Raw genomic sequence first — 17,872 nt, forward strand, 5'->3', positions numbered from 1 at the left:
TTTATCTGCATCAGGCAGACAAGTCAACCGAACGTGCCGGAATCTCTAACAGGCACCCCGTGTTACTACAGGGTCACTGCCGCGCGGGCCCGCCCGGCGCAACGTGCCGCGAGGTCGTCGGAGCCGTGCTCGCGACGCCCCCGACGCGCGGGCCCCGGAAAAAGAAACGTCACGCGCACGAGGCATCAATAGACAGCGAGCGCGCCTTAAACAAGCGGGGTTAATAACGACGGCATTAATCACATTTGATTTCCTTCCCTCTCCCCGAAAATCTTCCACCTCCCCCCTCGCCTCGATCGAGCCAGCCAGCGACCTCGTCGTCGTCACCCCCACCAACCAGTTCCCCCTCGCCGACGCTACCACCCCCCCGTGCGCCGAGAGCCCCGGATCAGATCCCCACCGCCCGCTAGCTCCGGCTCCGCCCATTCTTGGATCCCGTCCCGGGCCGCGCGGAGCCGGCTTGACGGGGTCCAGCTGACGGCGGCGCCCCCCCGCTCCCGCGGGCCATTGGAGCTCCGCATTGGGGCGCGCGCGCGGAGATCTGAGGCCGGCCGGGAGGCGGGGATGGGGCGCCGGTGGGCCCCGGGGATCTGCGCGGTGGCGCTGCTCTGGCTCGCCGCGGCCGCTGCCGGAGATCCCGATCCCGACGAGCTCGAGCGCGCGTGAGTCCCGCTCTCCTGCGCCCTGTTTTTCCCTGCCTGCTCGCTCGCTTGCTCTGTCTGTCGGTGCTGTCGATTGCGTTGACTGTGCTGCGCCCAGGGGGTGTCGAGCTGATTATTTTGCGTTGGATTGCACAATGCGACGTTGCGTCTAATGCTAGCTCGTTATGCGTGTTTGCTTGCGCTTATTGGTGGAACCGTCAATGCTTTTGCTGATACACGCAACACAACGGGATGTTACGGTGTCCTAGAGTAAGAATGGGAAAGCGCTCCGCGTTTCCTGCAATGCTAATTCTGTTTGCTGTCTCTTTGTTCTTCAGTCCCCACCTTGTTTCAGGTCATGTGCTTCTCATGTTTCCATTCATTAGATACAAAGTTAGGTGAGATGTCGAGGAATAATATGTGGTTGGTACATCGTCACTTGTGCATGGAAGCTAAGATGTGGCTGCTACACTACCTGGGCAAGGTCTTTTTGTTACTGATACTTGTGAATAGTTGCAACTGTTGCAACTTTGGAGCTGAGCTCAAAATTGAGCTTCGGTTCGACATTGGCTGATTTGATGAATTATGCTTGCTTCAGAGCTGATTATTGATGAATAGTTCTCCTTGTTTCGTTTACTTCTCTGCTTCCAGTTTTTAGTGATGTGAAGCATTAGGTCCTGATATCTTGTAGTCTCCATCGGACATTGCTAGATTAGTTAGAAGGTCATCCTTTTTTTTTCTTTTATGGAACGATGATTCTTCTTAGATGATGATACACTGAACACCCAGTCACCCACAATTTGTATGGTATTGAGTGTGGAACCACACTGAAGGTTTCATTGGGAGCACTGGATAGGCTTCTTTCTTAGTAATTGAACCCTGAAGCAGACAACTTCATTTACGAATATGCTTGTGAACATTCTGTAAAATGATGAAAAACATAGCTGTGCTCATCATCTGCTAGACTTCTATCGAATTGGATACCTGTTGAGTATTAACCAGGTACGCCTGTGCAGGTTTCCAATTGTGGAGCCAGATTATGGCCACACTAAACTCCGTCTGTCGGAACAAGGTCTTGAGGCCATCCGGAGGATCGAAAATCCTATCGCTATTGTTGGTGTAAGTTTGGATTATTATTTGGAAGATCTTATATCCTTCCTCAATTTTCATTTTTGAAAAAAGCCAAAGCACCATCTTATGTCTGCTGAATTGTTTGGCCAACACAGGTCATTGGTCCATATCGATCTGGAAAGTCTTTTCTTCTGAACCAACTTCTCTCCTTATCATGTGATAAAGGTAGATGCTGCTTGGCTCCTCCTAGTATTAGCCATGGATTTGATGAGATGCATTCCAGGACTAACAATAAATTAATAAACTTGATGAGGCAGGTTTTGGAGTTGGCCATATGCGGGATACTAAAACGAAAGGTGACTTTTTTTGTTGCGAAATCATGTTCTTGTAGCTGTATTGTCCATTTGCTGAGGGAAGTTTATAAACTTATGATCATACCTGTTCTCTTATTGCAGGTATATGGATTTGGGGTAAACCTGTTGAGATGGATGTTGATGGCACCAAAGTATCTGTCCTTTATCTTGACACAGAAGGATTTGAGAGTGTTGGAAAGTCCAATGTATACGACGATAGGTTTGTGCTCAGATGTGTGCTGTATGCCTTTTTCTGATCTTTTTCTAGGACTGAAAATCATACCGTGTTGGATTGTTTTTCTTTGGGCAGGATATTTGCGTTGGCAACAGTCTTAAGTTCTGTGCTTATCTATAACCTTCCTGAGACGGTTCTCTCTCTCTCTCTCTCTCTCTCTCTCTCTCTCTCTCTGTGGCGCATGTTATTTTATTTTATCGCGACTCTGCACATTGCAGGTGCGTGAAGCTGATATATCGAGGCTCTCATTTGCTGTTGAAATAGCCGAAGAATTCTATGGAAGGTTTGTTTTCTCTTTCTGTTCTTATTTGCAATTTAATCTTTTCTAACACTGACATTTTCCCTTGAAATTTCGTTTGCTAATTGTGGCGAGCAGAGTGAAGGTAATATTCACTTTTCTTGAATCTATATCAGCATAATAGGAATATGTATAACTATTAACAGAGCTTCTTGTTCTGAATTGCATCAGGGGGAAGAGATTGCCTTTGAGCCAGCAAAGCTTCTCTGGCTTATCCAGAGGGATTTCCTGCGTAAGTTACCTATTAAATAGTTGTTCTGTGAGTATGACGAGAAAAATAGAGCTAGTGTCTGAACCTAACAAGTATATATGACTAATGGCCATTATTCTGTATAGCATGTGATAAACCACATACAAGTATATGACCATTTTAGCAACATGTTAATAGGGTTCAACAAGCATAGCTTACACCAGTTTGTTAGACAGAATTGATAGAACAGAAAACTGTGGGCTGTTATTCATGCAACATCAGTTATTGCACTATGAGTAATAACATATCATTCATTTCCTTCCTGTATCCCAATAGGCTTGCCTGTTTATGAGATTGTGTAGGTTTAATTTGGACAAACAATACATTGTACTTGACTTATGGTGAGACTGTACAATCTAAGTAGAGTTGATCAGTTGAGCCTTTCGATATATCCAGTAAAATTTTGTGACAACATATTGATATGTCATTTAGGGTTATTTACCACTGTGGTGGTATCAATGTTTTTTATTGAAGTTGTTAACATTCTGCTGCGTATTAGATGATGTGGCGCTAGTGTTAGTCAAAATAATCACGTGAGTTATGCACTTTCCTTACCATCTGTCTCAAGTATCTGATATTTTGCTTACTATTGTATTATCAGATAGAAATGTCCTCTCACAATACTAAATTTTTTGAGCAGAAGGAAAATCAGTTCAGCAAATGGTCAATGAAGCCCTCCAGCGGGTACCTAATGATAATGGTCAGTCCAATTAATGATGTTTTAGCAGAGAAAGTTATTACGTATAGTACAACTGACATGCTTTTTTGTTGTATCTATTTCTTCAGGGAACAAATATATTGACGAGGTACAGTTATTTATGAGTCTACAATATCTTACAAAAGATATCGAAATCAGAACTCTCATACAGTTTCTTTTTCCTAATGTGTTTTTAGGTCAATCAAATCAGAGATTCTTTGGCAATTATGGGAAACAACAGCACTGCTTTTAGCTTGCCCCAGGTGCATTTATGCTAAATTTGACCTAGGATCAAACTTTAGTTAAGATAGCCATTAGCTAGCTTAAAGATCTTCTATTCTTGTTTATGAAGCTTATTTTCTCATATAAAACCTCCCATCAGAAAATACAGTTGAGAGCACAAATTCTTTGAATGATTGCTTGCAAAGTTCCTCTTCTGGAATGTAGTTGCAAAAAATATGCTAAAACCGTATTCCTGAACTACAACAACAACAACAAAGCCTTTAGTCCCAAACAAGTTGGGGTAGGCTAGAGGTGAAACCCATAAGATCTCGCAACCAACTCATGGCTCTGGCACTACCTTTAAAAAAATTTAGCTTCAACTTTTTTTTATAGAAGTCATTCTAAACACATCTAGAGACTTAGTATTTTTCTAGGTCCATTTTGTTAACTTGTCTTTATAAATGCATCACTGGAGGGCAACGATTACGAGTCGAACGACTAGTCTAGACTAGTCGCTCGACTAGTCTACGAGTCGCAGAGTGGATGTCGACTCATTTTCTCGTGTAGACTACAAATACGAGTCAAGCCGTGGATGGACTAGTCGACGACTAGTCTGGACTAGTCGACATATACGAGTCGAGAGACTCAAAAAAGAGAGCTGCCTTAGCTGGGACGAGGCGCCGCCAGTACCCACTGCCTTGCCACCGCCGCCGCCACCCACCACCGGGACGGCGGATGGCGCAACCAGGTGCGGCGGCCGGCCGGAGCTCGTGCTCAGGCGGCGGCCATGGCGTGACCCATAGGGGCGCGGGGCCTTGAGATAAGAGAGAAGGAAGAGAGAGGAGAGGAAAGGAGGCATGGCAGTGGTCGGCGGGCTCGCCGGCGGCAGCGGCCGGGACCGGCGGAAGGCGGCAGGAGGCGCGGGTCGCATGCGCGCGTGCTCCCGTGCGTGATTACGCTGGCGGCGGCGATTGGAGAGGTCGGGAGCTAGGGTTCCAGTGGCTGGGAGCTAAGTAGGCTGGCCATTTGGGCCCAAATGGGCCAGTTGGGGGGGGGGGGGTTGCGTGGTGCTGGGCTAGTATTTAGACAATGGCTGGTCCTATTGCATACCCACTTGGGCCCAGAACACTGCATGGCTCAATTATTTAGACAGTGGCTGGTTTTATTGCATACTGTATCGTTAGTATATACTACATACTACCACTAGGTATTAGTAGCTGAGTACTACAGTACCATGTATAGACTCTACCTCGGAACGACTCGTCGACTCGTAAACCTTGCTGGAGGGAAAATCTCATAAATTATTTCAGAACTTAACTTTTTTAATGAGTATTCCTACAAGCTTACAACAACAAAGCCTTTAGTCCCAAACAAGTTGGGTAGGCTAGAGGTGAAACCCATAAGATCTCGCTACCAACTCATGGTTCAGGCACATGGATAGTAAGCTTCCACACACCCCTGTCCATAGCTAGTTCTTTGGTGACACTCCAATCCTTCAGATCTCTCTTTACGGACTCCTTCCATGTCAAATTCGGTCTACCCCGACCTCTCTTGACATTCTCTGCACGCTTTAGCTGTCCGCTATGCACTGGAGCTTCTGGAGGCCTGCGTTGAATATGCCCAAATCATCTCAGACGATGTTGAACAAGCTTCTCTTCAATTGGTGCTACCCCAACTCTATCTCGTATATCATCATTCCGGACTTGATCCTTCCTCGTGTGGCCACACATCCATCTCAACATACACATCTCCGCTGCACCTAACTGTTGAACACGTCGCCTTATAGTCGGCAAACACTTAGTGCCATACAACATTTTGGGTCAAACCGCCATCCTATAGAACTTGCCTTTTAGCTTTTGTGGCACTCTCTTGTCACAAAGAATGCCAGAAGCTTGGCGCCACTTCATCCATCTGGCTTTGATTCGATGGTTCACATCTTCATCAATACCCCCATCCTTTTGCAGCATTGACCCCAAATATCGAAAGGTGTCCTTCCGAGGCACCACATGCCCATCAAGGCTAACCTCCTCGCGCCTAGTAGTACTGAAACCGCACATCATGTACTCGATTTTAGTTCTACTAAGCCTACCCTTTTGATTCCAAGGTTTGTCTCCATAACTCTAACTTCCTATTTACCCCCGTCCGACTATCGTCAACTAGCACCACATCATCCGCAAAGAGCATACACCATGGGATATCTCCTTGTATATCCCTAGTGACCTCATCCATCACCAAGGAAAAAAGACAAGGGCTCAAAGCTGACCCCTGATGCAGTCCTATCTTAATCGGGAAGTCATCAGTGTCGACATCACTTGTTCGAACACTTGTCACAACATTATCGTACATGTCCTTGATGTTGATGAGGGTAATGTACTTTGCTCGGACTTTGTGTTTTTCCAAGGCTCACCACATGACATTTCGCGATATCTTATCATAGGCCTTCTCCAAGTCAATGAACACCATATGCAAGTCCTTTTGCTCCCTGTATCTCTCCATAAGTTGTCGTACCAAGAAAATGGCTTCCATGGTCGACCTCCCAGGCATGAAACCAAACTGATTTGTGGTCACGCTTGTCATTCTTCTTAAGCGGTGCTCAATGACTTTCTTCCATAGCTTCATTGTATGGCTCATCAGCTTGATTCCATGGTAATTAATACAACTCCGAACATCCCCCTTGTTCTTGAAGATTGGTACTAATATACTCCGTCTCCATTCTTTTGGCATCTTGTTTGCCTGAAAAATGAGGTTGAAAAGCTTGGTTAGCCATACTATCGCTATGTCCCCGAGGCCTTTCCACACCTCAATGCGGATACAATCAGGGCCCATCACCTTGGCTCCTTTCATCCTTTTTAAAGCCTCCTTGACCTCAGACTCTGTGCATGTTGGTCTCATCAAAGGAGTCGTCCAGTTCAACGGTAGAACTCTCATTCTTCCCATTGAACAACTTGTCGAAGTACTCCAGCCATCTATGCTTAATCTCCTCGTCCTTAACCAGGAGTTGGTCTGCTTCGTTCTTGATGCATCTGACTTGGCCAACATCCCTCGTCTTCCTCTCGGGGATCTTGGCCATCTTATAGATGTCCCTTTCATCTTCCTTCGTGCCTAGCCGTTGGTAGAGGTCCTCATATGCCCGACCCCTTGCTTCACTGACAGCTCGCTTTGCGGCCTTCTTCGTCATCTTGTACTTCTCTATGTTGTCTGTACTCCTATCCAGGTATAGGCGTCTGAAACAATCTTTCTTCTCCTTAATCGCCTTGTGGACATCATCATTCCACCACCAGGTATCCTTAGCTTCGCTTCTCCTTTGCCTGGACACTCCAAACTCCTCCGAGGCCACCTTACGAATGCAAGTCGCCATCTTCATCTACACATTGTCCGCATCCCCTCCCTCCCAAGTGCCCTCCTTAATGACCCTCTCCTTGAACGCCTGAGCTACCTCCCTCTTGAGCTTCCACCACTTCGTTCTATCGACTTTGGCACACTTATCCCGCTGGACACGGACCCGAAAGCGGAAGTCAGCGGCCACCAGCTTATGCTAAGGGACAACACTCTCTCTAGGTATCACCTTACAATCTAGGCACGCACGCCTATCTTCTCTTCTCGAGAGGATGAAATCAATTTGGCTAGATTGTTGGCCACTACTAAAAGTCACCAGATGTGATTCTCTCTTTTTAAAGAGGGTGTTAGCTACGATCATGTCATAGGCTAGAGCAAAGCTCAAGACATCTTCTCCTTGATTCCTCATGCCATAGCCAAAGCCCCCATGCACTCCTTCAAAACCTGTGTCAGATGTACCCTTGTGGCCATTGAGGTCTCCTCCTATGAAGAGCTTCTCGCCAGTCGGTACACTCCTAACCATGTCCTCCAGGCCTTCCCAGAACTTCCTCTTGGTGTTCTCATTGTGGCCTACTTGCGGGGCATACACGCTGATACCATTGAGAACTAAGTCCCCAACCACCAGCTTGACCAGGGTAATCCAGTCCCCACGTCTCTTGACGTCTACCACTCCATACTTGAGGCTCTTGTTGATCAAGATGCCTGCGCCATTTCTTTTTGCGGACGTCCCCGTGTACCACAGCTTGAAGCCGGTATCCTCCACCTCCTTTGCCTTCTAACCCCCTCCATTTGGTTTCTTGGGTGCAAAGGATATCAACACTTCTCCTCACCGTTGCATCGACTAGCTCTCGAAGCTTCCCTGTCAGAGACCCTACGTTCCAGCTACCTAAGCGGATCCTCCTAGGCTCGGCTAGCTTCCTTACCCTTTGCACTCGTCGAGTCAAATGCGAAGACCCTTGCTCATTTCCACTACATCCGGGCGCCAATGTAGCGCGCCACTAAGCATGTGACAACCGGATCCTCGCCCACTTGACACCGTATCCAGATCAAAATACGGCCAATGTTTTCGAGTTGATGAGTCGACGAGTCGCTCAGGGGGGCGACTCTAGACTAGTCTAGACTCATGGTCGATGAGTCGACATGGCGACGAGTCGACGTGAGTTAAGCAGCAGCCAGGGGAGGAGCACAAGTGCTCAGCAGCAGCAACAACAAGGGGAGGAGCACAATAGCAGGAGCAGCAACCAGGGGAGGGGAGGAGAACAACAGTAGCAGGGAAGGAGGGTAGGAGCACACCATAGGAGGGTAGGAGCAGAACAGCAGCAGGGGCAACCAGGGGTGGCGGCTGGAGAGGGTTGGATCGGGGGGAGGTGGGGGATGATCGATCTAGGTTTCCAGGGGAGATGGGCCGGCCCATACTGTAAACAAAACATATAACAGTTGGGCTCAATTTAAGTGAGTCGCTCGACCCAGAAAGAGCGACTAGTCGTGACTAGTCGAGACTAGTCGCTCGACTCATGCCAGGAGTCGAGTCGAGAGTCTGAGTCGAACCTGGAGCAGCGACTCGTCGACTAGTCGCGACTAGTTGAACGACTCGAAACCAGAGGATACGGCGCGCCACCGGGGGGGAGGGGGTGACGGCCTGGCCCTTGCCCATTTGACACAACACCCGGGTTTCGATGTGGTGCGTCGCTGAGAGGGTTATGCCCCAATGATTTTTTTTTTTGGGGTTTCATCTCCATAAGTGTGGCTGAGTTTTTACGTCGGCTCGCCAAGCCTATCACAACCCTCCTTTACCCGGGCTTGGGACCGGCTATGTTGAGACAACATAGGCGGAGTTAGTATTCCTACAAGCTTATTTTCAAATTTTTATTTTGAACATCTATTTTGAAATTTGTCATGTGGAAGGTTATTTCAGAAGCTTGGGTCCGAAACATTTATTTAAAGTGAAACTTATCACCATACTCCAGTTTCAAAAATAAAACCGTTTTCAAGAGGGTCTCGGCAAAGTTGCTTGGGAAAATTCAGTTTTGAGCTTTTGGTACAACTTCTAAAAACCTACATTGAGAACTTGATTTTAGGAACTCTTTCTGAAGTTTGCTTGTGATATCCTATTTTTAAATCAATGGCACTGGTGTTATTTACAGCCTCATCTACAAAGAACAAAGCTATGCGACATGGAGGACAAAGAGCTTGAGCCGTTATACGTTACAAGGCGAGAGCAATTGAAGCAGGTTGTTGGATCCATCATTAAACCTAAATTTGTGCAGGGAAAAACTCTCAATGGAAAGGAATTTGTGTCCTTTCTACAGCAGGTAAAGATACTTGATGTGGTTGCTGTTGACGTAAATCTGATAAATTAGTTTCTTAGAATAATTGTTCCTCTTATGCTTCAGATACTTGAAGCTTTGAATAAAGGAGAGATTCCATCAACAGGATCTCTTGTTGAAATTTTCAACAAGGCTATTCTTGAACGCTGTCTGAAGGTATATAAGGAAAAACTGGAGGGCTTACGTCTACCTGTACCAGTAGAGAAACTGCAGCAAATTCATGAGGTGGCGAATGGCGAAGCCAAATTGCTGTTTGATAAACAGCACTTTGGTAAGCATCATGCTGTACAGTCAATCCTCAAGCTTGAAGATGAGATTACAAAGGTTCGTTAATAGTTCTATGTTGTTCTAATGTAACGGATATTTAAATGCACGTAGTCTCCAAATGGTATTGTTTTGATGCACTTCAGAATGAATCATAAAATGCTCCTTTGATATGTACTATGGTGATACAGATCTACATGTGGATTCTCAAATCTTTTTGTTGTTTTGCATTCCTTTTTGTGCCATTTCTTACATGCCTTGTAATAAACTTCCACTCAAGATAATATATTTACATACTTACAGGGTGTACCTTGTAGGTGTACAAAAACTTCCTTCTAGCTAATGAGTATCAATCGTCCAAGCTTTGCGAAGCACGTTTCTCGGAATGTGAAGATCAAATGGATCACCTTCAAGTCTTGAAACTTCCTTCCATGGCAAAGTTCAATGCAGGTTTTTTTTACTGCAATCGGACTTTTGTAATGGAATGTGTGGGGCCTGCAAAGGAAAGATATGATCATAGGATGTCAAAGGTCTGTCTTTTATTCCAAACATAGTACTTTGCATGACAAGTGGATACAGCAGCACCTATGCACATTTATGGTCAATTATTGAACTCTTTCTACCACTCGTTCATTGCCCAGTATCATATTTCATCTCATTGCCCAGTATCATATTTCATCTCATCTAGCTATCATGCTAGAGATTCAGGCATTTCCATATTGGTAACATTTTCTCCCATGGGTAAGGCTAATATTTGTGACCTTATATCGCATCGCTACTGGTTCCTTGAATAGCAGAAGAACCATGCAAACTAATGAACTAGATGCATAACATTAAGTCTTGAGAAACATCCCAAAATAAAACTTGTGCTTCAGCTCTTTGCATCCGTCATTTAAACCCTCACACGTTGAACCAGCTTTTCGATATGCCATGCTTCAAAATCATGGTGCATATTAGAGATATGACATGCAATCGAACACGATGAAGAACGAAATCAAACACATGGACACAAGGATTTAACGTGGAACACCCCTCCAACACGAAGGGGAAAGAACTACAGGCGCCAGCCAGCAAATCTTTAGTATACCGGGGGAAGTTACAAACTCCGGGAATTTGGATCATAACATAACAGCGCATCACAGATTCTGCAAATTGTTATGTTCTGGCTTTCCTTGTCAATCTAGAGGCTGCTTCAACTCTTTGAAACTTATAATCTTTATCTAACTACACTCTAATTTGGTATTGCATTCAGATGCTCCTCAAATCTCGTGCTCTTTTCATCAAGGAATACAATAACAAGCTCTTCAATTGGTTGGTGACTTTTGCTCTGGTCATGGTCGTGCTTGGGCGCTTTGTGATCAAGTTCTTTCTACTTGAAATTGCTGCATGGGTAATGTTTATCTTCCTGGAGACATATACAAGAATGTTCTGGTCAGCAGAATCGCTGTACTATAATCCAGCTTGGCACATAATCGTTTCATCCTGGGAAACCATCGTGTACAGTCCACTTCTCGATCTGGACAGGTAGGTCTTTCATCCCCATGTAATGTACTCCCTCCGTCCCAAAATATAAGAACGTTTTTAACACTAGCAGAGTGTCAAAAACGTTCTTATTCTGGGACAGAGGGAGTAATAAATATACAATAGCAACCATATATTATCTCGCATGCTGCCTTCTTTTCTAATAATATGCCACCCTTTGTGTCTGCAGATGGGCCATCCCCATAGCCTTGTTGCTATTGTTTTGGCTTTTTTACTGGCGTTGCTTTGCTAGAAGGAAACGTGGCAGCCGCTCGGTGCTGCCACTGTACAAGAACTCTCACAAGAACTCCAGTCGCCCTAGATCAGACTGATCACATACATGGGTTTGTTTCTGAAGTGGAGGTACAAAATATCACCCCCAAAAGAGATAGAACAAGAGGATAGTTTTGCGTCTTTCATCCATGCGGTTGGATGGGCTTTCTTTTGATGACGGTCGCCGCAACCCCTGTGCTGCGTCTCAGATTCGTTTTGGCTGATGAAGAGATGGGAGTTCTGGCGTCTGGTGCTTGCGCTTAGCGTTTGTTGTAACATTGAATATGTTTATGTGCTTTATGTAGCTAGGATTTTCTTACGAGGTACGGCCTCATTCATTGTTTATTGTTCGCTTTGCGAACAAACCTCATATATGAATTGGTTTTGTTAAGCCATAGTGGGCATAATTTCTGAACAGACTGATGGACCTTACATTTTTGCCGTGATGGGCAATGGAATCCCTTGGTTTGGGCATTTCTCCAAAGGGGACTTGTGTAGTGTCATTTACAGCGTCATTTCCAATCAACCTTGCACCGATCTCCAAAGGGGACTTGTGTAGTGTCATTTACAGTGTCATTTCCAATCAACCTTGCACCGTATCCTGATTCGCTGAACTGCTCTTGATGGTTCCTGCACAAGGCAATCTTGACGATTGCCGCTCCGGTGTAGGGTGGTGGGAGAACATTCTCTTGGTGATTTTGTGCTTTTTTTTTCATTTCCTATGAGTCTTTGTGTTCCTGCCATCTTCAGCCACGTTTGCCAAGTTCAGGGTGCGTTTCCTGCCAATGTTCAAACATTGAACAGTTTCTATGCCGTGTATAAAGATTTTATGGAGTCGATTCAGGCTACTGCAGTTTCTACAGGAGAGGATGTTAGTTATGTTTCCTTTCACTTTTACTGTTTGTCGGAAAAAAGAAGACAAAATATGTTAAAGCAGGCTGCCAGAAACGACATCCATCCAAAGTAATCACCCGGCAGCATTGACAACGTACAGTTTTACTAAATCTGTTGTGTTTCAGGAACATAGCGACGAGGCCACTAGAGGTCACAGCCAAAGAACAAATAGCATAGGATTATCAACATCCACCACCAAGATATGTCTGCCCAACAATAATTTCATGCGACTTCGTGGCCCCAAGGAGCTGGCTGCTCCTATGAGGTTGATCCGGACGAAGCCGGCCCGCCACACATCCTCTTCTGGAGGTGCTCCAGGCTCGCTACACGATGCAGCGAATCGGGTCTGCCCATCTTGCCGGTATCCATGGCCTCGTTGAGGAAATTGTCATCCTCTTGCGCAGAGGAAGCCATCTCAGGCATGTACCCGTTGTTACCTCCGGCCTCGCTTGTGGAGAAGTAAGCGCTGAGGTCGTCTGGGACGGCCGCATCAGAGGTGGCCTCTGATGGGGAGCCGGTGAAGGGCATGCTGAGGGATGACATGTCGGAGCCAGCAGGGAACAGAGCGCTCATGCCTGTCACCCGCTTCACTGAGTCCTCTGCCATCTTCACCTGCGAAATTTGGTGTGTAAGTATGTTCAGAGCAGACAATGGCCAACATAGAGACTATAGGATACAGTGGCAACAGATTCTTTCTCTAAAAACTGGGTATCGTGCAGTCTGAGGTGGAAATGTCATTTCGAACAAGCCTAAGCAGCCGATCCAACAGACACAGATGCATAGAACAAAATGCATGTAATAAAGGAGCATACCTTTGCTCTTAAGGTTTCAACATCTGCTTTTAATACCCTATTGTCGACAGCAGCACCATTGTATTTCTGATTAACATCAGCAAGTCGCCTTAACAGTGAGGAGTTCTCAACTCTTAACTGTGATACCTGTAACGAGCCAACCACAACAAAAATTCATAAGGCAAAAATTTCAGTATCATGTGTCCATCAACAAACAACATTGCAAATTATCAGACCTGTGCTTCTAGCTCATTCAGGTGAGCTGCCTTTCTGCTTCTTGAACGCCTGGCCGATTCCCGATTGGATTGCTTCCTGGAACCAGTCAAGAAGCTAGCATAATATCCAAGAAGTGGACGCTCAATAGCGTCATAGAGGAGAGAGACCCCAGCACAACATCAGGAGTTACACTATTCACGATAAAAACATACTAAAGTGCAAACCAGCATACCATGATGTACACTTCAATAATTTGACATTACTAAAGACCCAAATACCGTTCTGCAATCTATACGCCTAGGGCGCTGTGCATACTTGCATCTAACTGTGGTATCATTTTCAGTCCCGTACTAAGCAGACCATTCATATCTTTTTTATTCTACTTGATACAATCACTCCGTCAGTATCAGACAAGTCATCTAACAAATATGATATGGATACCTTTTTTAAATAACCTTTACTTGTCCATTGAACAATCATAAAGCATATAAGCAATGAGCTATGTCTATAGCCAAGATATGAACACCCATACAAATTACTCGGCAAAGAGATGATGATACTGCTGGAAACTGACAGAGCTAAGCAAGGGGGAAATTCTAAAGAAAGGGCTAACTTGAGGGAAAAGGGCATTCGTGCATGATGAGACAACAAGATGGTGCATATAATTACAAGCAGGTAAAAGTGATTACCTCCTCCGCAGTCTTTGATCAGCAGGGGCCCCATTCCCAGTGATCTCATCTTCTCCTTCCATATCATCATCTTCTGACTGCTCCCGCGAAGAAGAGCTAGCGGCTTGCTTTACAAGGGCATCAGCATTTTGTACCAATTGTGGACCCAATACCCCACTTGCGCCACCAGCTAGCTTGTTTTGAACTGGAACCACATTACCTGATATGTGTCCAAAAGCCAAGACATGTCATGTCAGCATCACAGAATATGCTTTTCTGTTTATGTTTCACAACATGGCATAGCATGATGCCAGGGAACTATGGTTTACACTACTCAGTTAAAGTGTGAAGTCTATCTGCTCAAGGAAAAAACAGGATGATTTCCTTCGAGAACTCAAAACAGGATACTGAGTGTGCCCTCCTAGGTCTGGGGAAAAGGGCATAAACACGCTTGCCAGCAGGCAATCCAGCAAACAAATGTTTTAACAAAATTCCAAGAAATACAACTTAACACTGTTCGTTTCAAAAAGAATATTTCCATGTTTATGATAATCAGAAAAAAGATGTAACAAATCAAAGATTTAAGAATCATTAAGCAAATATGGTATGCATGGTAGTTCATTCCCTACCGCAGGTTCCTAACTAGTTCAAAGATGTGACCAGAAGATAAGTACCTCCTATGGGATTAATAGTGCCTATATGCTGAACATCTGCATTTGGCAATGACGGATTAGCTGCAAAACGTTCTGGAGGCATGGCACCAGAGGCCTGCGGACGAAAATGACATGAGCTAGTATTACAAATGAGCAGAATAACAGAAATGCACTAAAAAATGAAAATGCAGACGAAAATGACACGAGCTAGTATTACAAATGAGCAGAATAACAGAAATGCATTAAAAATGAAAAAAATGCACGTGAACTTACTTGTCCTTTTAAATATAATAACAATGTATAATAGAGTAATAAAATGGACACCTCCAAGTATTGGATGGGTAAAACTGAACTGTGACGGATCCTATGCTATGGATGGCGCTGGTTCAGGCATGGTGCTATGTGATGTACAGGGGCAAATCATCTGCTCTGCTTGTAGGCAGTTTTTCTCATGTCGTGAAGCGTTGGAAGCAGAGCTGAGTTCTTGCATGGAGGGTTTGTCGTTTGCTCTTCAGAGAAGTGAGTCTCTGATAGCCATTGAGCTTGATTCTCTGGTAGCTGTGAAGACGATCCAAGGCCGAGACCGAGATAGATCTATCTATGCTTCTCTTGTCAAAGAAATTAGACACCTTATGTCTCTATGTGAAACTTGTATTACTCATGTTAACCGATCTCAAAATAAGGTTAGTTACAGTTTAGCAAATTTTGCTAGAATGGAAGGCAGAACCATGACTTGGATTGGATCTGGCCGCCAATTGCAGTTGAGCTAGCACTCACTGATTGTAATAACTTCCTGGTTGAGTAATACAAGTTTTTCACTCGCAAAAAATGAAATAAAATATAGGGTTATTTCTTTGAAGCGAACACATTATCCAGCTCCAGGTAACGCCTCCTATAGTGGGGCAGCTGACCCGGGTTCAAAGCCTGGGTCTCGCATACAAAATCCCCCTCACCGGCACGTCTAGTGCCAGCTCCACACATGAGCGTGTTCAAGGGAGTTCATCACCTTCTAAAAATCCCCCAGGGGGCTGTCTCCCCCCCCCCCCCCCCCCCCCCCCCACAGATTGAGTGTTTTAGGGCTACTTCTTTGAAAAGGCTACAGTTGCAATATCATAACAGTAATAGGAAAAGACAAACAACTTAAGAACACACCTTTAGTGGGGAAACTCAAGGAGAGAAGTTCTGATTAAATAACAAATCAAATTATTAATGTGCTGAAGTCAAAACTCAAAAGCCCATATAATTCCCAAGAATATACATAATAAGCTAATTTCATTGATCATAAAACTGGAAACGGACAGAAGACAAATAAAGGTGACATCAGCCAAGAGCCAACTAAAGCACAAGCACATCCGCTTTACAACAGGGATTCAAACTGAGCATCCAAACACTCACCAAAAAGTGATAAAATGGTGGCCGCATTGGACGCCCAAACAGTCAGAAATTCACAGAATCATCAAACTCGCAACGCATTCTGTGATCTCTATGCTAGCCAATGCCTACACATAAGGATAAACTATTTTGTTTTTGTCTTTGTTTTTGTTATTTGGGGTACAGATGATGCACTATGAAGACAGATTTTACCCGAACCCATCCAGATCGCAGATGCTACAATATCATAGCCTAGGCGGGGACCAAAGCAGTCGTATTGTAGTATATACCATCTACAGATTCCTAGAACCGAGCAGGCAATGCAGAGCTCTGCAGATCACAGACGCCATAAGATCACATTACTAGTAGTATAAGGTAACCACAATGACCGATCTAATAAAATGGCTAAACATTTCGGAGCACGCCGCAGTATTCGAAACGCCTAATAAGATGGTAGGAGCTGACGGTCGTACCCTCCACATGGCGACGGCGGCGAGGTCCTTCTCGAGCTTCTGCTTGAGCATGGCGTTGTACTCCACCGGGTCCACCACAGCGCCCGAGGCAGCGGCAGCGGCGGTCTGCTTCACCTGCGCGGCCCCGCCCCCGCTAGCACCGGCCATCGGGGTAGGGTCTGCGGCGGGGCTGTCGAGCACGGCCTCCTCGAGGAACTTCTGGAAGCACCACTCGGACGGGCACCGGTTCATCGCGCCCTCCGCGCCGCCCCCTCCAGCGGCCGCCGGCCGCGGCGACGGCTGGCCCCAGAAGGGGTCGGGGATCTCCTCGACGGAGAAGACGCGCTCCATGCGAGAATACGCCGGGGGACCTTCCTGATCCGGAACCGCGGCGCGGGGAGGGCGAGGCTGCGGCGGGTGGGATTTCCACGAGGCCGCGGAGGATTCGAGGGTTTGATCGGGAATTTTTCTCCCTCTGGTCGGTGTCGTGTGTCTCGCTTGGGGGCAGAGGGGAGAGGGGAGACGGGTAGTGGGAGGGAGGAGGAAGAGAGACAGGGAGCGGGGATTGGATGGTGGCTGGCTTGGCTGGTTGGTAAAAGGGGAAAATGGTGACTCAGCGGGCGATCACGAGTCCACGGCTCCGCGCCGGCGCACGCGGCGGTATTGCGGCGGCGCGGATTTCCTCCCCTTTTCCGATTTTTGGAAGATGAATTTGTTCTCTCTCTTTCATTTTGTATTCTTCTCCTTTTGGGAATCTTAGCTTTTGATTTTTCTTGCCCTCCCTTTTTATAAATAAATTGCACTCCCATTATTCCCGATGCTTCCTGGAAGGCCGGTGGCGCGGGCAGCCTTGGTTATCTTATCTTACCTTTTCGATTTATTTATTTTTCAGAAAGACTTCTGATCTGTTCATAAACTGTCAAAATAGTACTATAAAAAACACAAAAAATAAAGATTACAACCAGATGAGCAAACACTTAGCAACGACTACAAGCATTAGAGCGAGTTGAAGGCGCGCCACTGTCGTCGCCCTTCTTTTACCGGAGCCGAGGCAAATCTTAATTGTAGTAGATAGTCGATAAGTCGTCGTGCTCAGGCCACCACAGACGCCTCCATTGTTGACTGGAATGTCTCCTCCCACTAAACGAGAATCGCTGAAAATCCTGAAATAAATTCAGAAAAATACAAGCACCAATGCTAAGTCTCTGACTTGAATCCTGGTAAACGAGAATCGCTGAAAATCCTGAAATAAATTCAGAAAAATACAGGCACCAATGCTAAGTTTATGACTTGAATCCTGGTGAGTTGATTCCACTGAAAAAATCAAACCTTGTGAGCT

At 45.7% G+C, this 17,872-nt stretch overlaps 2 protein-coding genes across 2 annotated transcripts; one reads left to right on the forward strand and one right to left on the reverse strand.

The window, feature by feature from the left end:
* The first annotated feature begins 258 nt into the window (after positions 1-258).
* Positions 259-11,972, forward strand: LOC125510960 (uncharacterized). Its single transcript, XM_048676244.2, has 17 exons — positions 259-662; positions 1,658-1,760; positions 1,868-1,937; positions 2,030-2,068; positions 2,168-2,285; positions 2,376-2,433; positions 2,519-2,583; positions 2,677-2,683; positions 2,770-2,830; positions 3,489-3,548; positions 3,635-3,654; positions 3,743-3,808; positions 9,248-9,415; positions 9,497-9,754; positions 10,012-10,224; positions 10,947-11,218; positions 11,406-11,972. The coding sequence occupies exons 1-17, from the start codon at positions 565-567 to the stop codon at positions 11,545-11,547; spliced, it is 1,818 nt and encodes a 605-aa protein (XP_048532201.1). The 5' UTR covers positions 259-564; the 3' UTR covers positions 11,548-11,972.
* Positions 11,973-12,468: 496 nt separating this feature from the next.
* On the reverse strand, positions 12,469-17,160 carry LOC125510961 (bZIP transcription factor RISBZ2). The gene is made up of 6 exons (XM_048676246.2): positions 16,555-17,160; positions 14,732-14,825; positions 14,079-14,277; positions 13,410-13,485; positions 13,195-13,320; positions 12,469-12,994 (listed from the first exon to the last, which is right to left on the reverse strand). Exons 1-6 carry the CDS (start codon positions 16,882-16,884, stop codon positions 12,641-12,643), a joined length of 1,179 nt encoding a protein of 392 aa, XP_048532203.2. The 5' UTR covers positions 16,885-17,160; the 3' UTR covers positions 12,469-12,640.
* Positions 17,161-17,872: the final 712 nt, after the last annotated feature.

Source organism: Triticum urartu, chromosome 5A (assembly GCF_056163025.1).
Source record: "Triticum urartu cultivar PI428250 chromosome 5A, HENAU_Tu73, whole genome shotgun sequence".
NCBI classification, from domain to species: domain Eukaryota; kingdom Viridiplantae; phylum Streptophyta; class Magnoliopsida; order Poales; family Poaceae; genus Triticum; species Triticum urartu.

What these genes read in the sequence shown, in the direction of transcription:
- LOC125510961 (XM_048676246.2), bottom strand. Translation starts at nt 16,884, where the DNA reads ATGGAGCGCGTCTTCTCCGTCGAGGAGATCCCCGACCCCTTCTGGGGC. An exon ending in CCGCCGTCGCCATGTGGAGG is followed by an intron (nt 14,826 to 16,554) that starts GTACGACCGTCA and finishes TTTCGTCCGCAG; the next exon opens with GCCTCTGGTGCCATGCCTCC. An exon ending in TGAATGAGCTAGAAGCACAG is followed by an intron (nt 13,321 to 13,409) that starts GTCTGATAATTT and finishes GGCTCGTTACAG; the next exon opens with GTATCACAGTTAAGAGTTGA.
- LOC125510960 (XM_048676244.2), top strand. Translation starts at nt 565, where the DNA reads ATGGGGCGCCGGTGGGCCCCGGGGATCTGCGCGGTGGCGCTGCTCTGG. An exon ending in ATCCTATCGCTATTGTTGGT is followed by an intron (nt 1,761 to 1,867) that starts GTAAGTTTGGAT and finishes TGGCCAACACAG; the next exon opens with GTCATTGGTCCATATCGATC. An exon ending in CTGCTTTTAGCTTGCCCCAG is followed by an intron (nt 3,809 to 9,247) that starts GTGCATTTATGC and finishes TGTTATTTACAG; the next exon opens with CCTCATCTACAAAGAACAAA.